Here is a 20,768-nt window from a genome sequence, read left to right as displayed (position 1 = left end):
GGTCTGGGCCTGGTAGGAGCTGGAACCCCGGTCACAGGGGATCGTGTCAAGGGGCACGGATTGCCGAAGAGGGCAGCCGGCGGCCTTGAGCCATCTCCGGGCAGGGGCCAGGGCACGCCGGGAAGTAGCTTCAAGCGTCCTGGTAATTTACCCTACGGGGGTGAAGCCTTCAAGATTCATCCCTCACCCACTCCAAAATCGGGGTAATAGCTCAACGAGGGGATAGGACTCCTAAAACACAATCCACCAAATCCCAAGTGTGAACCCTGAGAGCAAGCTCACTCCGTTAGCCATATGGGTGAGCGGGACCCGATTAGTTCCAAACTATAGGGTCCAACAGTGAGAAGGTGCCACGGAAAAGGTCACAGGCTAACAAGCAACACCAAGGGCACGGATCCACGTGTGCTCCCTCCGTGCTGCAGTGGTGCTCAGAATTCTGGTTTACAAGCTGTCGGTATCAGTATTCTTGGACTGAGTGAGTACGCAAAAACCCCTTTCCTTCTCTCAACGGCACCCCCTGCACCACCACCACCGGGCCCCGGGGCACAACCCCCCTACCCACGGAGGGGTTAAACACCTTGCTGCCATACCACCGCCACCGGACTCCCCAACAGCAGCGGTGGTACTCCGTATTACCACGCACCGTGGGTGGCGTCACTCCCCTGTACATACTCCCCTTTTCAAACTCGAGTATCCGCACGAACCCCTGGGTCCAGAGACCCCTCGAGCCACCGCGGTTCCGGATCCGAGCGGCTCGGCCGCTGACACGGGTGCAGTGCACATGCGCACGTAACTGCAGAATATTCTGCAGTGATTTGACAGCACATGTGTGCTTCAAATCGCTGCAGAAACACTGCATAATCAATGCAGTATTTTTGTTAAAAAAAAGCCGATTTCATGCGCTATGGCTGCTGCCCCCACCATAGACAGAGCGGGAGCTGCATCCAGAATGCACAAATAATTGACATGCTGCTTTTATGAACGCACGGATTTGGGTCAAAATGTTAGCACCCTAATCGCTGCGTTCATAAAAGCAACGTGCGCACGTCTCATGCACAATCTACATAGATTGTGCAGGGGACGCAGGATGCCTGCATTTACGCTGCAGTGCTATTCGCAGCGTAAATGCATATGAGTACATTATGGAGCCCCATAGTCGTCTGGACACAGTGATTAATACATACTCACTTCCTACTCGTTCCCTGCTGCTCCGGTCTCCTCAGCGTGTCCACTGTTCTGCCGCTCTCACAGCTCAGTACACAGGCGCGCACAATAATGATGTCATAGCGCTCCTCTGTACTGAGCTGTCAGAGGCAGACAGATGCTGCAGCAGAATGATTAGAGAGGCAGCGCACCGCTCTCTTTATCATCATTGCTTTCAATTGTATCGGCATTTGCGATGCTGATACAATTAAAAGTGCAATCCTCAGTGGGGGAAGGGGGCCTACGGGAGGTGAGGGAGGCCGGTGCAGAGCTGACATTGGGCCTCTCCTCTCTGACTCACGGGCTCCAAAGCGGCCCCGTGGACTGCCGCCATGGGCAGTACGCCACCCTGCCATCTGCGAGTGGGCCCCCTCGACGGTCCAGGGCCCCGGCACTTGCCCAGGTGTGCTGGGTGCTGATGGCAGCACAAATACCCAAAATATATGTGAAATGGAGGCCAATTCTCTTGAAGGTTAGACTAAGATTTCTGAGGAACACTGCCAGAAGCTGGTGTCTGGCTAGGCATCTCGTCTGCAGTAGGTCATAACAGCCAAAGGATCTCTACTAAGTACAAAAGATAGTTGTCATGAATGAGATGAATAATTCTGAAACTGCAGTATTCAATAAAAATGGCATTTTGCATTGAATTTGGGGAATCCACTTGTTTTATTTACTTTAATTTACTGTGTGGCGGCCATTGTTGTGGTGATTTTGTGTCGGTGTGGCCTGGAGTCTTGGGGACTCAGCCTTGCAGTATGGAAACTGTGAGGCACGAGGTCACCTGTCCTGGTGGTGCATTGTCGCTGCGGCAGTGGTTGGCGCATGGCGTCACACCTTTAAGGCGTCAAAGTTAGAGACCTAACTCAGAGGTTCGACTTGACGTGGCAGTGGGCTTCATACAGTGTGAACAGAATGTTTAACCAAGAACATCATGTTCAAGTGCATTTTTGCCTAGCGGCATTAGATCAACTAGTGATTTTTGGATTTGCGGTCCATGTTTGTTTTTACAACTATGTTGCCACTTGTTTTATTAGTTGTGTTGAGTTATTACATTTTTTTTTATTTGCTTGGGTTATTGGAAAGAGCAGAAAATGTGTAAATTTTGCTAATAAATTTGTTTTGCAATGGGGGTTGAATAATTGTTATTGCAACAGTATATATTAGAAAGCTCAGCTTCTCTAACTCTATCATAACCTGCTCTCAGATAGGGAAGTAAAAATCTGCCCATCATGGTGCACTGTGATATAAATGTACAGTACAGACCAAAAGTTTGGACACACCTTCTCATTCAAAGAGTTTTCTTTTTTTTCGGAAATGGTCTTACAACAGTCTTGAAGGAGTTTCCAGAGATGCTTAGCACTTGTTGGCCCTTTTGCCTTCACTCTGCGGTCCAGCTCACCCCAAACCATCTCGATTGGGTTCAGGTATGGTGACTGTGGAGGCCAGGTCATCTGGCATACCAACCCATCGCTCTCCTTCTTAGTCAGATAGCCCTTACACAGCCTGGAGGTGTGTTTGGGATCATTGTCCTGTTGAAAAATAAATTATGGTCCAACTAAACGCAAACCAGATGGAATAGCACGCCACTGCAAGATGCTGTGGTAGCCATGCTAGTTTAGTTTGCCTTCAATTTTGAATAAATCCCCAACAGTGTCACCAGCAAAGCACCCCCACACCATCACACCTCCTCCTCCATGCTTCACGGTGGGAACCAGGCATGTAGAGTCCATCCGTCACCTTTTCTACAAAGACACGGTGGTTGGATCCAAAGATCTCAAATTTGAACTCATCAGACCAAAGCACAGATTTCCACTGGTCTAATGTCCATTCCTTGTGTTCTTTAGCCCAAACAAGTCTCTTCTGCTTGTTGCCTGTCCTTAGTAGTGGTTTCCTAGCAGCTATTTTACCATGAAGGCCTGCTGCACAAAGTCTCCTCTTAATAGTTGTTCTAGAGATGAGAAGGTGTGTCCAAACTTTGATGTCGTTAGGGTCACGGAATTCGTGACGCACATCCGGCCTCATTAGCAACGTCGTTGCGTGTGAAACGCACGAACGACCCGTTAATCAAAATTACTCACCTAATCGTTGTCCGGTCGTTCTAATCCCGATTATTGTTGCTGTTGCAGGATGCAGATTGTTCGTCGTTCCTGTGGCAGCACACATCGCTAAGTGTGACACCGCAGGAACGAGGAACATCACCGTACCTGCAGCCGCTCGCAATGAGGAAGGAAGGTGGAGGGTGGTATGTTCCGGCTGCTCATCTCCGCCCCTCCGCTTCTATTGGGCGGCCGCTTAGTGACGCTGAACGAACCGCCCCCTTAGAAAGGAGGCGGTTCGCCGGCCACAGCGACGTCACTAGGCAGGTAAGTATGTGTGACGGGTGTAAGCGATGTTGTGCGCCACGGGCCATGTCGCTGTGTGTAAAGCCCGCTTTAGAAGGGAGGACATAGAGCAGGAGGTTAGGGCATGTACTAGTGTTTTTTAGTGATTTGTGAGATTTCAGAAATCTCAGACTTTGCTGGTACTGTAAAAAGCAGTGTTTTATTAGCATGGATTTGCATAAAACCAAGCCAAATCTGCAACAAAAACTTACCAAAAAAGCCCTGTGTGAACATACCCTAATACTGACAAACAGTAATACTTTGGAACACTAGACAAGGGATGGTATCCTCCTCTAGAAACTTGATCTGCAAAAACAATTGCTCATATAGCTGTATAAAAAAAAAAAGTATGGTTCTTGGAATGTGAAGAAAACTAGCCAAAATATATAAAAAAAAATGCTTTGTCCCTAGGCCTTAAATAGGCTGGTAATTAAGAATTCATTAAAGGGCTAAACTAAATCAGATTGTGTATTTCTAACAAAGGCAGGACTGCTTCATAGATACCAACTTAGGCTATGTGCACACGCTGCATTTTTTTGACGCTGCGTTTTTGTGCGTTTTTGGCCGCTAAAAACGCACAAAAACGCACCTGCGTCGAAAAAACGCGGCAAAAAACGCACGCGTTTTGCCGCGATTTGGTGCGTTTTTTTGCTGCGTTTTGCTGCGTTTTTGCTCACTGCGTCCTTATGCGTTTTTTTATCAGTGAACAAAAAAAAAAGGTCTGATGTCATTTCCTTCTTCAATGTGTTCTTCATTCTCCACTAGTGTATGCAGAAGAGCAGACAGCTGCAGAACTACAAGGCTCAGCATCCTCGATCCAATAGTGTATGCAGGAGAGCAGACAGCAGCTGTCGAACTACAAGGCTCAGCATCCTCCTTCCAGGACTGTATGCAGGATTTCTTTGCCCCCCCAAAAAAAAAAAAATGACGTGGGCTTCGCCATATTTTTGTATGCTAGCAGGGTACAGCAGGCAGGTACGGGCTGCCCCCAACCCCCAGCTGCCTATTTGTACCCGGCTGGGAACCAAAAATATAGGGAAGCCCTTTGTTTTTAAATTATTTCATGAATTTCATGAAATAATTTAAAAAAAAATGACGTGGGCTTCGCCCAATTTTTGAGTCCAGCCGGGTACAACTAGGCAGCTGGGGATTGGAATCCACAGTGCAGGGTGCCATGCTTTCTGGGCACCCCCACTGTGAATTGCAGTCCCGCAGCCACCCCAGAAAATGGCGCTTTCATAGAAGCGCCATCTTCTGGCGCTGTATCCAACTCTTCCGGCTGCCCTGGTGACGGGTGGCTCGCCGGGTAATAATGGAGTTAGGGCTAGCTGTATATTATCAGCTAGCCCTAAGCCCGAAATTCATGGTGTCACGCCAATATTAGACATGGCCACCATGAATTTCTAGTAAAGATAAAAAAAAAACACAACACAGAAAAATATTTTTATTAGAAATAAAACACAACACAATTAGTGACTCCATCTTTATTGAAATAAACCCCCCTCCGCAGTAATCCTGGGTTAGGGTCCCGCGCCGTCCAATCCGGATCCAATATCATCTGATCGGTTTGCTGGAAGGCAAAGCGATCTGATGATGTGTCAGGTTCTAGGGGCTGAATCACATCACAAATCAGCTGATTGTATAAAAGCCGATTATACAATCAGCAGATGCATCGGTGCAAAAAAAAAAAAAAAAAAATAATAATACTCACTTATGTGCTGATTACCGGCAGCTCCTGGAGCGATGGGGCGGGAGTCTGATCCTGTCCGATCGCTGCAGCAGCTGCCGGTAATCAGGGATGAAGTCTCCTGATGCATCCGCTGATACCGGCCAGGCGCTCGCGTCACCGCGATACTTACGATCACCTGATGCGTCAGGTGACTGCATCAGGTGATCAGGTCCTGCATCCATCGGAGCTTTCCCGGCCGTCTGCATACAGCCGGAGCGGGGGTGGCGATACCGTGAGAGGATCTGGGAGCGGGCATGGCACCGGGAGTCTGCAGACAGGTGAGTATAACTTTTTTTTTTTTTTTCTACTGTTAACTTTTGTTTTCGCAGCCGCTTCCATCTCCCGCCCAGACATGGCGCCGCACGGCAGCATACATGCCCAGGACGGGAGGTGGACGCAGCGGTGACGGTACCGGGAGGATTCACGCTTCTGTATATACTGACAGAAGGAATCCTCTTCCTGTACACGTCACTTTACTACCCACCTCCTGCGTTTATAGCTGCGTTTTTGGTCTTAGAAACGCACCAAAACGCACCAAAACGCAGCTATTTGCGTTTCTCATTGCGTCTTTCAACATCCCATTGAACTCAATGGATGAAAAGCGCAGTGAAAAACGCGGGAATAATTGACATGCTGCGTTTTTGTGGTCACCACAAAAACGCAGCTGAAAAAAAACGCTGTGTGGGGACAGCAAAAATGAAAACTCATAGACTTTGCTGGGGAAGCAAAGTCATGCAGTTTTGAGGCCAAAAACGCACCCGAAAAACGCGCAAAAACGCCGAGAAAAACGCACCGTGTGCACATAGCCATACAGTGCGTGTGGGAGCAGGCTTTGGTGATGACAGGGTGAATAGTCAGGTTATCCAAGGACAACCAAACAAACCAGTATCAGCATGAACAATAAACTGTTTTACCAATAGGATTACTTGTTAACCCCTAAATGACCCAAGTGTTTTATTGGCCTAGCTTTTTTTTTACTTTGGCAAACATAATTTGTAGCCGATAGGGCGTTTTTTTAAGGCTGTGTGCACTCGCTGAGTTTTTTTATTGCAGATTTGGCGCAGTTTTTTGGCAGCTTGTTGCCCAATCCTGCATGTCTATCATTAAGGCAGCAAAGACAATGAGAATTCAGAAATGCTGTGCACACGCTGCTTCTTTATTCCTTGCAGTTTTGGGTGCAGAAACAAATCTGCAGTATGTCAATTCTTGGTGTGTTTTTTTTCCTGCGTTTTTTTAGCCCTTCCAAGCATTGATTTAACAAAAAAATGCATGGGACAAAAAACACAGAAAACACATGCATTTTTCTGCTACAAGGTGTGTTTTTTGGTGCAGAAAATGTCTGCACCTAATCTGCAGCGTGCACACATACCCTAAGGCTATGTGCGCACGTCGCGTAAAAACATGCAGTTACGCTGCGCTTTGTAGCGCAGCGTAACTGCATGCGTCCTGCGTCCCCTGCACAGTCTATGGAGACTGTGCAGGGGCCGTGCGCACGTGGCGTTTAAGAGCGCAGCGCTTCGGCTACTGCCGAAGCGCTGCGCAAAAAGAAGTGACATGTCACTTCTTTCCTGCGCTTTGCCGGCAGCTCCTGCACGGTCTATGGCAGGAGCTGCAGGCAGAGCGCATGGAATCGGCGCTCACTACGGACATTTCTGCAGCGATCTAAAGCGCACATGTGCTCTTCAGATCGCTGCAGAAATTTCTGCAGGGCTTGTACGCAACGTGCGCACATAGCCTAACACCTTTTTTTTAAAAAAAAAAAAAAAAAGGTAATAAATGCTTCTTTGTTGTCCTTAGGATCCATTTCTGACTCCCAAGCACCCAGCCTGCTTCTGCTAGATGGTGGAAGGATTTTACACCCCAAACTAATGGCATGTCTGTAAAGCTGCTTTAATGTGGATTTCAGTTATTTGTTACTAAGAAATAAAGGCTTGACACATATGACATCTTGACTTTGTCTTTATTGGTTTCTTTATATTGTATCATATGGCAGAAGAGAATGTGTTTCCTGCCTCTGCCCAGGTCCCATATTCATTGTGTATAGTACAGATTTGTATCCTTAATATGTGTATAATATTGAATGTACGAGTACGTGACCTTTACATCAGTTGTTATTTTACATTGCACAATATCACGTTCTACCTTCTCTTGATGTAGGGGCTCTGCTGTCGCCCCCTACAACACTATTATCTTACATAAGGTAATATTGTATTTAAACAACTTTACAAAAGATCAATAGTATTTATTTCCTGCATAGGGGCACAAAGTAGTGGTATGTAGATAGGTAACAACCAGTCCACAACCTCATGTGGACCAGTACGTGGCTGCAGGGAACTTTCCACATGTGGTACTAACTGTACATGCTGCAATTACAGAACATTATCTTCTGAACAGGGGAATGAAACACAATCTCTTTAGTGTCACATATGCACAGCCCCGATGTGCCCCAGATGCTGCAGACGTGGCTCTGATATGTGTCAGCAAAGAAGACAAGATGTGGAAGAAATACTCAGATTTGTTACAAAATGTTACAGCCATCTATCCATCAGTTTTCTTTGGTATTTTCAAAATGTACATCCTCAACTCATTTGTACTCCATTTACTATCGATAGCTTTGTCCCATCCACAGCGGTCTTAAGGGTCTAGTTCTCAGTCTTCGGGGCTTCTCTATGCACAAGGTTGAGTAGAACAGGTTTAGTTGTCTTTAAGTATCCTCGTGTGTCAATTTCCAGAGGGATCTGTAACATTAGATTTACTAGATTAAGACTTATATGAAACATATTTTCTATTATTCATTATTAGAGACAATACAAATCTATTAGCGGGTTCTGGAGCAGGGGTCAGGTCAGTAATCTGTGGTCATCAGACAGGAACCCTGCGAACCTGATGTCATCCGCAGATTAGCCAGCCTGGCATGATATCACCTGTGCTCTGTGCCGCAACTGTGCCAGGCCAATTAATCAAAAGAAGAGCCATCGAGACCAGGAGGTAAAATGCCGTTCACAGGGCTCTCGTTGGACAACCACAGTAGAATCACCTGGTCGCTGGTTCGAGTCCTAAGATCCAGTCCATTTAAAGTATTAAATATTAATGGCTCAATAGTGAAGAGTTCTACAACTTTCTGACAAGCTTTATGTTCTTATGCCTCTCCATCTGTTAGATATTTGCTTGTTGGCAGTGGCACTTAGTAAGACCCCAAATAAACCTTATACTTTCATGGTTGAGGACTTGCTACATTCTATTCAGGCTATGTTCACACAGTGCATCTTTTACAGCATTTTTGGTGCATTTTTGAGGTGACAAAGATGAACCCAAATGCATGCATTTCCTTCCCCAACAAAGTCTATAATTTCTATTTTGCTGTCCGCACAATGCATCTTTTTTTGCCTGCATTTTTTAAGACGCAGCTAAGATGCAGCATGTCAACTGTTCTGCGTTTTGTCCCTGCGTTTCGGAGGACTGGCAGATCAATCACCCCGCTGACTCTGGGTCAGCAGGGGATTGACCCCAGGCATCTGGCTAGATGCCGGTCCCCATATAAAGTCTATGGGGACCAGAATCCGGTGCAAAGGAGTAGGAGCAAGCACTTCATACTTACTGAGTCAACGGCGCGGCTGTCACACTGCTCACTTTCCTCATTACCTTCATTGAATATGCACTGCTTCTCCCGCCCACCGGTGTCTGTGATTGGTTGCAGTCAGACAAACCCACACCCTGAGTGACAGCGTGTTTGACTGCAACCAATCACAGACATCGGTGGGCACTATATCGTACAGTAAAATAAATAAATAAACAAAAATTGGCCTAGGATCCCCCTATATTATGATACCCAGCACAGATAAAGCCCGACAGCTGGGTGTTGGTATTCTCTCGACTGGGCATACCCACGGTTATTGGGCGCCCCCAGCCTAAAAATATCAGCCATCAGCCGCCCGGAATTGCCGAATTTGATGCCATTGTCCCAGAACAGCTTGTCAGTATGCATGCATTGCCCTGGTGCTTTGATCCCGATCGGATGTCTCTTCACGCTTCCTGTCACCGCCCCCTGGCGAAGGTTTACACCAAAATGCCGTGCGTCGGGTAGACACTCATGCCTCGGTCCTCTCTATTCAGGTACAGTCTCACACCTTCTATTTAGCTATGTGTGGCCTGGCACTAGTGTCCGATGTTTCCTCTCAGCACCCTTGGACGCTTTTGCTGATTACAGATCCCTCCATTCATCTTATTCCAATGTATCATATATCTAGCAATTCCACATATGGGCATGTAGCACTCCTGTGTCATCTGTTTCTTTGACAGATATTCATGGCTTTGCTATCCGTTAGTCCTATTAACATTCACTAGCCTAGTGCCTTTTGCATGATCATTGGTATAACATACTGGTCCACTAGTGCTAGGAGGATGCCTGTTGTCACAATTTTTTGTGACTAATTTGTTACATATTTTTAGGCATTTTTGATATACACCGTGTGCAGAATTATTAGGCAAATGAGTATTTTGATCACATGATACTCTTTATACATGTTGCCCTACTCCAAGCTTTATAGGCTTGAGAGCCAACTACCAATTAAGTAAATCAGGTGATGTACATCACTGTAATGACATCAACACCCTATATAAGGAGTGCTTAATTATTAGGCAACTTCCTTTCCTTTGGCAAAATGGGTCAGAAGAGAGATTTGACGGGTTCTGAAAAGTCCAAAATTTGTGAGATATCTTGCAGAGGGATGCAGCAGTCTTGAAATTGCCAAACTTTTGAAGCGTGATCACCAAACAATCAAGCGTTTCATGGCAAATAGACAACAGGATCACAAGAAGCATAACCACCCTATTTTGTTTTTATTAAGTTGCCTAATAATTCTGCACAGTAATAGTTACCTGCAAAAACAGATATCCTCCTAAGATAGCCACATCTAAAAAAAACACTCCAACTACCAAAAATATTAAGCTTTGATATTTATGAGTCTTTTGAATTGATTGGGAACATAGTTGTTGATCAATAATAAAAAAAATCCTCTAAAATACAACTTGCCTAATAATTCTGCACACAGTGTACTCAGGGCCGGATTAAGGTTGGTGGGGGCCCCTGGGCAGAAAATCTGGTGGGGGCCCCATAACGTTAACATTTTTAGCCATAACAGTAGAGCGCGAACTGTAGCATTTAGATAGAAATCCAATGAACATTTATCCTGTTCTGCCACATTCAGATTTACAGTACTACAATACAGACACAGTCCAGGATCACTCACAGCCGTCACTTATACACGGAAAGTAGAGTTAAGGCTGCTTTACACATTTCGATCTCGTATGCGATCACACACGCCCCCATCGTATGTGCGGAACAGGCAATTTGTTGCTTGTGTCGCACAAACGATTACCCCCATCACACGTACGTACCTTCCAAACAACCTCGCTGTGGGCAGCGAACATCCACTTCCTGGAGTGGGAGGGACATTCGGCGTCACAGCAACGTCACACAGCGGCCGGCCAATAGAAGCGGAGGGGCGGATATGAGCGGGGCGTAAACATCCCGCCCACCTCCTTCCTTCCGCATTGCCGGCAGTACGCAGGTAAGCTGCAGTTCATTGTTCCCGGGGTATCACACGGAGCGATGTGTGCTGCCTCAAGAACGATGAACAACCAGACGTTCAATTTTTAGAAAATGAACGACGTGTCAGCGATCAACGTTTTAACACACAATCAGGGTCGCACGTAGCTGTCACACACTACAATATCACTAACGATGCCGGATGTGCGTCACTTACGACGTGACACATCGTTAGATATATTATAGCGTGTAAAGCTTTACTCACATTTTTTACTGATCTCAATGTTAAGGCAGCCAGGGCCGGCTCCAGGTTTTTGTGGCCTCCGGGTGAAAGAGTCTCAGTGGACCCCATCCACACACAGACACGTACATACACATACAGGCATACATATACATATTTGAAGACAAATTCATAAAAATACATATAAACAGACAAATATATGCACAGTCATATACACTGACATATATGCAGACACAGACGCATTAGGGGTCGTGCGCACGTTGTGTAATTCCATGCATTTACACTGCGTATAGCACTGCAGTGTAAATGCATGCGTCCTGCGTCCCCTATACAATCTATTTAGATTGTGCATGATACGTGCGCACGTAGCTTTTATGAACGCAGTGATTTGGGTGCTAAAATGTTGACCCAAATCTGTGCGTTCATAAAATGAGCATGTCAATTATTCCGTGCGCTATGGATGCAGCTCCCGCTCTGTCTATGGTGGGGGAAGCAGCCATAGCGCATGAAATCGGATTTTCTGTACTGAAAAACTGCATTCATTATGCAGTGTTTCTGCAGCGATTTGACGCGCACATGTGCTGTCAAATCGCTGCAGAATATTCAGCAGTTACGTGTGCATGAGCCTTTACAGGTATTAATATGGGGAAATCGCCAGCAGCCTCACTCACCTCTCCCGCTTGTTTCCGTCCAGCTCCTTCAGGACATGTGGCTGTGTTTCACGATGGCTGTCACTAACAGACATGACTGCACACTGACAGCACTGCTGTATATACATCACAGGAGGGGCAGGGGGCATAGACGTTACTGGAGTGGCAAACAGCTCTGGTGGTGTACTCATTACTGCGATGGGTGACATAGCGCTCTGGGGGACCCATATAGTTCTGGGGGGGGCCGCACAGACTGCTCTAATTCATATATACACACACACAGTACTGCTTCTTACACACACAGCTCTGACACACACACACTCACACTACAATGCACCCTCTACACACACACACACACACACACACACACACACACACACACTACAATGCACCCTCTACACACACACAATGCACCCCACATCACCACACACTACAATGCACCCCCCCACACACACACACACTGCACCCCACATCACCTCCTACACACACACACACACACACACACACACACACAATGCACCCCACATCACCTCACACACACACACACACACAATGCACCCCACATCACCTCACAAACACACACACAATGCACCCCACATCACCTCACAAACACACACAATGCACCCCACATCACCTCACACACACACACAATGCACCCCACATCACCTCACACACACACACACACACACACAATGCACCCCACATCACCTCACAAACACACACACAATGCACCCCACATCACCTCACACACACACACAATGCACCCCACATCACCTCACACACACACACACACACACACACAGAATACAATGCACCCCCCCATTACCCCTCCCCCCACATACAATACAATGCACCCCCCCATTAACCCTCCCCCACACACAATACAATGCACCCCTCATTACCCTTCCCCACACAGAATACAATGCACCCTCCATTACCCTTCCCCACACACACGATACAATGCACCCTCCATTACCCCTCCCCCCACACACAATACAACCCTTATCACCCCCTACACACACAAATTACACTGCCCCATCACTACACACTCCTCCCTCCCTCGGAATACAGTACTCCTCCTCTGCCTGTCACAGAGCTGTGTTCCTTCACAAATGTTCTCCGTTGTGTCCTCAGCCCCTCCTCACTCATCTCCATTAATTACACCTGTCTCTTCAGCTCCTTCATGGAGCGCTCGCTTCCTCTTGTCCCCTGTGTGGCGCCTGCAGCACTCTGATGACGTCAGCAAGGTGCTGATCTCATCACGTTGCTGCACGTCGGGGGCGGGGCCGGGTCCCGGCGCGCTGTTCAAATGTATTTACGTCTGAAAGATGCAAATACATTTGAATAGGAACGGAAAGAGGAAGCTGCGGTCATCGGCTCTGCTGCGCTCCTCTACACTGGGTGCATGCCGAGCACAGCACACAGCAGAGCCGACAGAGCACAGCGCGCTGCCTCCTGCTAGTGTGCCTGGCATGCACACAGTGTAGAGGAGCACAGCGGGGACAGCAGATACAGCGGCGCACTACACCGTGCCCCTGCTTCTAGGGAAGGGGAGGCAGCTGCCCGCCCCTCGCTGGGTACGGCCGCAGCACATAGCAGGGAGCATTAGCACACCTGACCCCGGACGTACAAGCGGCCGCTGGTACTTTCGGTGTCAATCAGCGTCCTGTGCCCGCAGTTTGTTTTTGCGTCTTAAAGACGCAGATACAAATAAATAGCGGTGCTTCAACACCCCGCGCCTCCCCCCCCCCCGAACACACAGCTGATTTATTAGACTGTCTTTACGGAGGGGGAGAGGGTGGGAAGAAAAAAAAAATGCTGACAGGTGCCAAGTATGGTGGGGGCCCACTTAGAAGCTCTTTTGGTGGGGGCCCCTGGGCTGGAGCCCCGTCTGCCCCGCCTATAATCCGGCCCTGAGTGTACTATATATGTTTCTTTCCAAACCAAACGTATTTTTATATTTGTATATTTGTTTGCCTATCAAATGTGTAAAGGATTTTATTGTTATACTGTACCAATTATAACCCAGCTGTGTATGTGTATCCTCTGATTTAAACCGCTATTTACCCCTCTCCGTTGGTTCAAAAAAGTATATTTTGCATACGGACGTTTGATCGCATTTTTCTTTCTTTTTATCACATTTACAATAATGCAAACTAACTTGAGTATTACATATATTTCAGAAATTCGCATAACTAAGAATCCATCTTAAATGTGTATCTTACTGGAGTGTCATTGCACGGTCGGAAAGAGAAGTTCTGCAGGAGCAGGGAGATGACTGATTTCATATTGACCATGGCAAATCTCATCCCTATGCAGTTCCGTGGTCCAGCTCCAAAGGGTAGGAAGGTGTAGGGGTCTTGTGTCTCCCGGTTCTCTTTACTAAACCTGTGCAAAGAAATTACACAAAACATAAGGAAATTCATAGCGAACAGCTAATTAAAGGGAACCAAACAGCGCACAGCATGTATCAGATCCTGGCTTTGCCATTGAAGCCAGGTGTGTTCTTCTCTGAAACACAACAAACTAGTCTCTTCTTTAAAGTATACTTTCTTTGGAATGTTGGAGCATTTCAGAGAAAAATATACCTGGCTGCAATTGTGCAGCCAGGATCTGATTCATGTTATCTGTGGCTCGGGAAGCATGAATCAATGGACAGGTTTCCTTTAAAAGGATTGTTCATCTCACAAAATGTCTTTTAAAGAAGCGTAAAATGGCATAATAAAAACCACAAAACACCTCACTGATAATTGTTTCTGTTCTGAAGCTTTCCTTGTCCCCATCTAGTCTCCAGTTCCTTGTCTCGGTCAATAAAAAAAACAAGAATTCCCAGTTAATCACTGCCTACAGGGGTGAACCACCTGGTCTGAGCAAGTGATTGGCTGCAGCGGTCACATGTCCCTGTATATGTACGTTGTCCTTTCAGCAGGATGTAGTGATAAGAAGGAGACCGGGCACAATTGAGAGAATGGTATTAGATGGCTGAGGCGAGTTATTTTTATTTTTTTTGTAAACCATTTTAAGCTATTGTAAATCAATTCGACCAACCAGACACACATTCAGGGATTTTTTGTAAGTTCATACAAGACTTTTGGGGGCATATCAACTATTAAATGCATTATTTTTACAATGCTGATTTCCCCTGTAACGGGGGCTGGTATGTTATCCCCAATTACAGGAAAAATCCAGCCTCTTCTTGAAAAGCAGAACTGATATGCATATACTAGACCTCAGCAGCTCTGTTCCCTCTCAGTACCCAGCAATTACATAATTGCTTGGTCCAGAGTACAAATCTTAAGCGTTTACTATAGTGTGTACAGGTTCATCACTGTTTATATAGTGATCAGAAAGGCAGAGATGGTAATAATTAATCTATAGCAATAAAGATGTATGAATCCAGCGCAGACTTATATTGAATAAAAAAGTTTTTTCTTTCTTTATTGGAATAATAGAATGAATAAAAAATCCAGGGACATGCAAAAGTAAATTCTAGCCCCAGTTCAGAGCGACGCGTTTCAACAAGTTGTTTTAATCATGGTCTTTATTTTGTTTCTAATAATTAATCTCTGCCTTCTCTACTGATTGTCAGGCACAGCTGGACTGTCGGCTCTACACTCCAACTGCACCGATACTGCATAGATTTGTACCGAAACCGGACAAACCATAAGCTGTGATTGCAATAGCTGTAACAACCCCCTGCAGATTTAGCAGGTTTACACATTCGGGATTAACTTGGCATTGTGACTTTTGGACTGTAGATCAGCCTGGAAGTGTGAAATGCACTGCAGCAAAAAAGAATGTTATTTCTTTTTTTATTTTTTTTTTTAAATTGTGAAAAGTTTATTCAGAGGGTCATTTATTATTCAACCCCTCAAACCACAAGAATTCTGTTTGGTTCCCCTAAAGTATTAAGAAGTATTTCAGGCACAAAGAACAATGAGCTTCACATGTTTGGATTAATTATCTCTTTTTCCAGCCTTTTCTGACTAATTAAGACCCTCCCCAAACTTGTGAACAGCACTCATACTTGGTCAACATGGGAAAGACAAAAGGTGCATTCCAAGGCCATCAGAGACAAGATCGTGGAGGGTCACAAGGCTGGCAAGGGGTACAAAACCCTTTCCAAGGAGTTGGGCATACCTGTCTCCACTGTTGGGAGCATCATCCGGAAGTGGAAGGCTTATGGAACTACTGTTAGCCTTCCACGGCCTGGACAGCCTTTGAATGTTTCCACCCGTGTCGAGGCCAGGCTTGTCCGAAGAGTCAAGGCTAACCCAAGGACAACAAGGAAGGAGCTCCGGGAAGATCTCATGGCAGTGGGGACATTGATTTCAGTCAATACCATAAGTAACGTACTCCACCGCAATGGTCTCCGTTCCAGACGAGCCCGTAAGGTACCTTTACTTTCAAAGCGTCATGTCAAGGCTCGTCTACAGTTTGCTCATGATCACTTGGAGGACTCTGAGACAGACTGGTTCAAGGTTCTCTGGTCTGATGAGACCAAGATCGAGATCTTTGGTGCCAACCACACACGTGATGTTTGGAGACTGGATGGCACTGCATACGACCCCAAGAATACCATCCCTACAGTCAAGCATGGTGGTGGCAGCATCATGCTGTGGAGCTGTTTCTCAGCCAAGGGGCCTGGCCATCTGGTCCGCATCCATGGGAAGATGGATAGCACGGCCTACCTGGAGATTTTGGCCAAGAACCTCCGCTCCTCCATCAAGGATCTTAAGACGGGTCGTCATTTCATCTTCCAACAAGACAACGACCCAAAGCACACAGCCAAGAAAACCAAGGCCTGGTTCAAGAGGGAAAAAATCAAGGTGTTGCAGTGGCTTAGTCAGTCTCCTGACCTTAACCCAATTGAAAACTCGTGGAAGGAGCTCAAGATTAAAGTCCACATGAGACACCCAAAGAACCTAGATAACTTGGAGAAGATCTGCATGGAGGAGTGGGCCAAGATAACTCCAGAGACCTGTGCCAGCCTGATCAGGTCTTATAAAAGACGATTATTAGCTGTAATTGCAAACAAGGGTTATTCCACAAAATATTAAACCTAGGGGTTGAATAATAATTGACCCACACTTTTATGTTGAAAATTTATTAAAATTTAACTGAGCAACATAACTTGTTGGTTTGTAAGATTTATGCATCTGTTAATAAATCCTGCTCTTGTTTGAAGTTTGCAGGCTCTAACTTATTTGCATCTTATCAAACCTGCTAAATCTGCAGGGGGTTGAATACTACTTGTAGGTACTGTGTAATATATATATATTATATATATATTATATATATATATATATATATATATATATATATATATATATATATAATATATGTAAAGCTGAATGTGTGTATGTATGTATGTCCGGGATTGGCATCTGCACCGTCGCAGCTACAGCCACAAAATTTTGCACACTCACACGTCTGAACCCCGAGAGCGTCATAGGCTATGTTGTGAGGCGAAATTTTAACCCCGTGCGTTCCAATTTACCAATCAATTTTGCCCCTATCTACATAATAAAAGAAAAGTGAAACGAAAAGTGTATCCGCACCGTCGCATTTACAATCACAAAATTTTGCATAGACACCTCATGTGACCCAGGGAACATCGTAGACTATGTTTTCACAGGAAAATGTAACCCCGCGCTTTACAGTTACTCTCCAAAAAACATGGCTCCATTAAAGAAAATGGAGCCTGGAACTACAGGTTATTAGTAGGAGCTGTGATTGGTTGCTAAAGGAACAAAAGACATTCATAGTATAAGAAGCTTATATGTGAGGTAATAAGATGTCGGTGGGGAGACGGATAGAGAGAGACAGACAGAGAGACAGACAGAGATGGACAGGGAGACAGAGAGATAGAGACAGACAGGGAAAGAGACAGACAGAGACAAACGGTGAAAGAGACAGACAGAGACAGATGGGGAAAGAGACAGACAGAGACAGACGGGGAAAGAGAGAGACAGAGACAGACCTGGAAAGAGACAGACCTGGAAAAAGACAGACCTGGAAAGAGACAGACGGGGAAAGAGACAGACGGGGAAAGAGACAGACGGGGAAAGAGACAGACGGGGAAAGAGACAGACGGGGAAAGAGACAGACGGGGAAAGAGACAGACGGGGAAAGAGACAGACGGGGAAAGAGACAGACGGGGAGACAGACAGACATGCAGACAGGGAAAGAGGAGACAACCAGAGAGACAGACAAAGATAGATGGGGAAAGACACAGACCTTGATAGAGACAGACGGGGAAAGAGACAGACGGGGAAAGAGACAGATGGGGAGACAGACAGACATGCAGACAGGGAAAGAGGAGACAACCAGAGAGACAGACAAAGATAGATGGGGAAAGACACAGACCTTGATAGAGACAGACGGGGAAAGAGACAGAGAAATAGAGACAGACAAGGAAAGAGACAGACAGACAGGCACACAGGGAAAGAGACAGACAGGAAAAGACACAGACAAAGAGACGGGGAGACAGACCTGGGAAAGAGACAGACCTAGAAAGAGACAGATGGGGAAAGAAACAGAGAGATAGAGACAGACAAAAAAAGAGACAGAGACAGGCAGATGGGGAAAGAGACAGACCTGGAAAGAGACAGACCTGGAAAGAGACAGACGGAGCATATTACTTGGCCAATCTAGTTAAATCTGTGTGGAATATCTGTGGTGTTGAAATATATGTTGTGAAATGCTTCGTTTTTGCCTTTTAATAATTACATTTCTATTTGTTTTGTGTTTTTTGTGCAGAATAAATTTTTGTTAATACATTTTATTTTGTTAACAACAGTTATTAACCCGGGCAAAGTACGGCTAGTATATATATATATATATATATATATATATATATATATATATAATATATATATATATTTTTTTTTTTTTTATGTGAATCCATTTATTTAGTGTGAGCTATCTATAATGGTGAATATAAAGTAAACTACTACATTTTCTTTAAAAAATGATCTCAAAACGTCTAATTACCAAGAGAAGGTTAAGCTTTACAATGTATTATCAGAACAAGTTTTTAATGTCGAAAGTGATGTAAACAGTTAATGTGAATGGGTTTTCCTCTTTATACTCATTATGTTCTCCCAATAAATATCGCCACATATATTATACCTTTCAGGTCGAAATTCCTCTGGATCAGGCCAGAGCTCAGGATCACGGTGCAGCACAAAGACAGGGATAACAGCCACAACGCCCTTTGGGATGGTCACTCCATTGATCTCAGTTGTCGTTTTACAGACACGCTCAAGTCTCAAAGATGAGGGGTAGAGTCGTAAGGTTTCATTAAGCACCATATCAAGGTACTCCATCTGCTTTAGAGCTTCGTATGTTGGAGGAGCCTGAAAACAATTTAATACATTGCTGGTTTATCAGGCATTTAAGAATTTCACCACCGATGACACCACTACCAAGTGGGTTAAAATGAAGTTCACACAGTCACTAGCCAATTCATTTTTTAGAGAGTTTTATGTTAATGGCAGCAATTAATGTGGAGATTTCTTAAAATTAATGGCAAGTCTGCTTACCTAAGGATTCCATACACATTAAATGTATATCGGTCAATTTTTATGGGCCTGGCTAAACATAAAATTTGTATGGGGGACTCCTTATTGTTCTATATTCTATAGTTAATTTTGTTTCTATGGAGAGGAACTACCAAAAGGAAGAGTATATCAGGAGTAGAGATGAGTGGACCCGTGGAAGTTCGGGTTCTGCGGGTTCAGCCGGACTTTATATAAAGTTTTGTTCTGGACCAGGACTTGACTTGAACACCATTGGAAGTAAAAAATTGGGCAATTCGTCTCTCCACCCACATACAGCCAGCTATAAACAAAACACTTCCGGGAGAGGGAGGGTTTTTTCAATTATTTATTTATTTATTTGGTGCACACTACATCCAATAAGGCTGATCTTACCCCAAGAGCAAGCCATTTAAACAAGGCTGAGCACCGCATTTACCCAAGCACAGCGATGCTTGCTCGAGTGGTTAGCATACGCGAAGCACCCAAATTCTGAAGTTGAACACTGACTTCTTTGTAAAGTCTGTGTTCGGTACGGACACCAAACTGTAAAGTTCGTATTCGATGATCTCTAATCAGGAGCTTACTCTCTTTCCTGCATGCATGCTCAGCCAAAAACAATGGCTTTCTAATATATACCAACAAAGGAGAACACTGGGAGCATTAAATGGCTTAAAGTGCAAATATTTTTATTGATCAAAAATGTGCAGAGAATATTAAAAAAACACACATTAAAAACAAGGTGCTCCATGATGTTACAAGGAAAGAGGGATTAACAATCCCAAGGTGAGCAGACAATAAAGTGTTTCGTATTGGGAAATCCACTGAAGACAACCAATTTAGAGACAAAGGGGAAATGGAACAATGAATAAACTATTTAGACACGGTTGTCACATCAGATAACAGAAAGATTACTGTTACAATGAACACAATATAACACAGTCCTAAATAGAGTCCCCAAAAATAATAATGGAGTCTTCTCCCTGACAGTCACATAACATCGCGAAACGCGCGTCGGAGATCCACTTAGGCAGTGAGCGGCACATTGTGGGGGCTATTACTCTTTCCATGGGTAAGACGCCATTATTATTTTTGAGGACTCTATTTAGGACAATGCGTTATATTATGTTTGTTGTAGGCAGTAATATTTCTGTTATCTGATGTGACAACCGTGTCTAAATAGTTTATTCATTGTTCCATTTCCCCTTTGTCTTTAAATTGGTTGTCTTCCATGGATTTCCCAATACGGAACACTTTGTTGTCTACTCACCTTGGGATTGTTAATCTCCCATTCCTTGTAACATTGTGTAGCACCTCATTTTTAATATTTGTGTTTTTAATATTCTCTACACTTATTTGCAATTTAAGCCATTTAATGCTCCCAGTGTTCTCCTTTGTTGGTGTTCTATGATGGAGTGGCTTTATTATTAGACATTGATTTTTGAGATGTTATGCATCAATTCTATTCTGTTGTA

The 20,768-nt window shown here is 45.0% G+C and overlaps 1 protein-coding gene across 1 annotated transcript in view; it reads right to left on the bottom strand.

The window, feature by feature from the left end:
- Positions 1-7,237: 7,237 nt before the first annotated feature.
- The window catches only part of LOC142290714 (cytochrome P450 3A24-like), a 58,722-nt gene continuing 45,191 nt past the window's right edge, over positions 7,238-20,768 (bottom strand). Inside the window, exons 11-13 of the mRNA XM_075334703.1 lie at positions 18,887-19,113; positions 13,978-14,140; positions 7,238-8,051 (exon numbers count right to left, since the gene is read on the bottom strand). Coding sequence (XP_075190818.1) covers positions 7,956-8,051; positions 13,978-14,140; positions 18,887-19,113 — 486 coding nt within the window. The 3' untranslated portion in view covers positions 7,238-7,955. The remainder of the gene's footprint in view (positions 8,052-13,977; positions 14,141-18,886; positions 19,114-20,768) is intronic.

Source organism: Anomaloglossus baeobatrachus, chromosome 1 (genome assembly GCF_048569485.1).
Source record: "Anomaloglossus baeobatrachus isolate aAnoBae1 chromosome 1, aAnoBae1.hap1, whole genome shotgun sequence".
Lineage (NCBI taxonomy): Eukaryota > Metazoa > Chordata > Amphibia > Anura > Aromobatidae > Anomaloglossus > Anomaloglossus baeobatrachus.
Note: the sequence above shows the minus strand (reverse complement) of the source record. Positions and strands in the feature narration are given on the sequence as shown.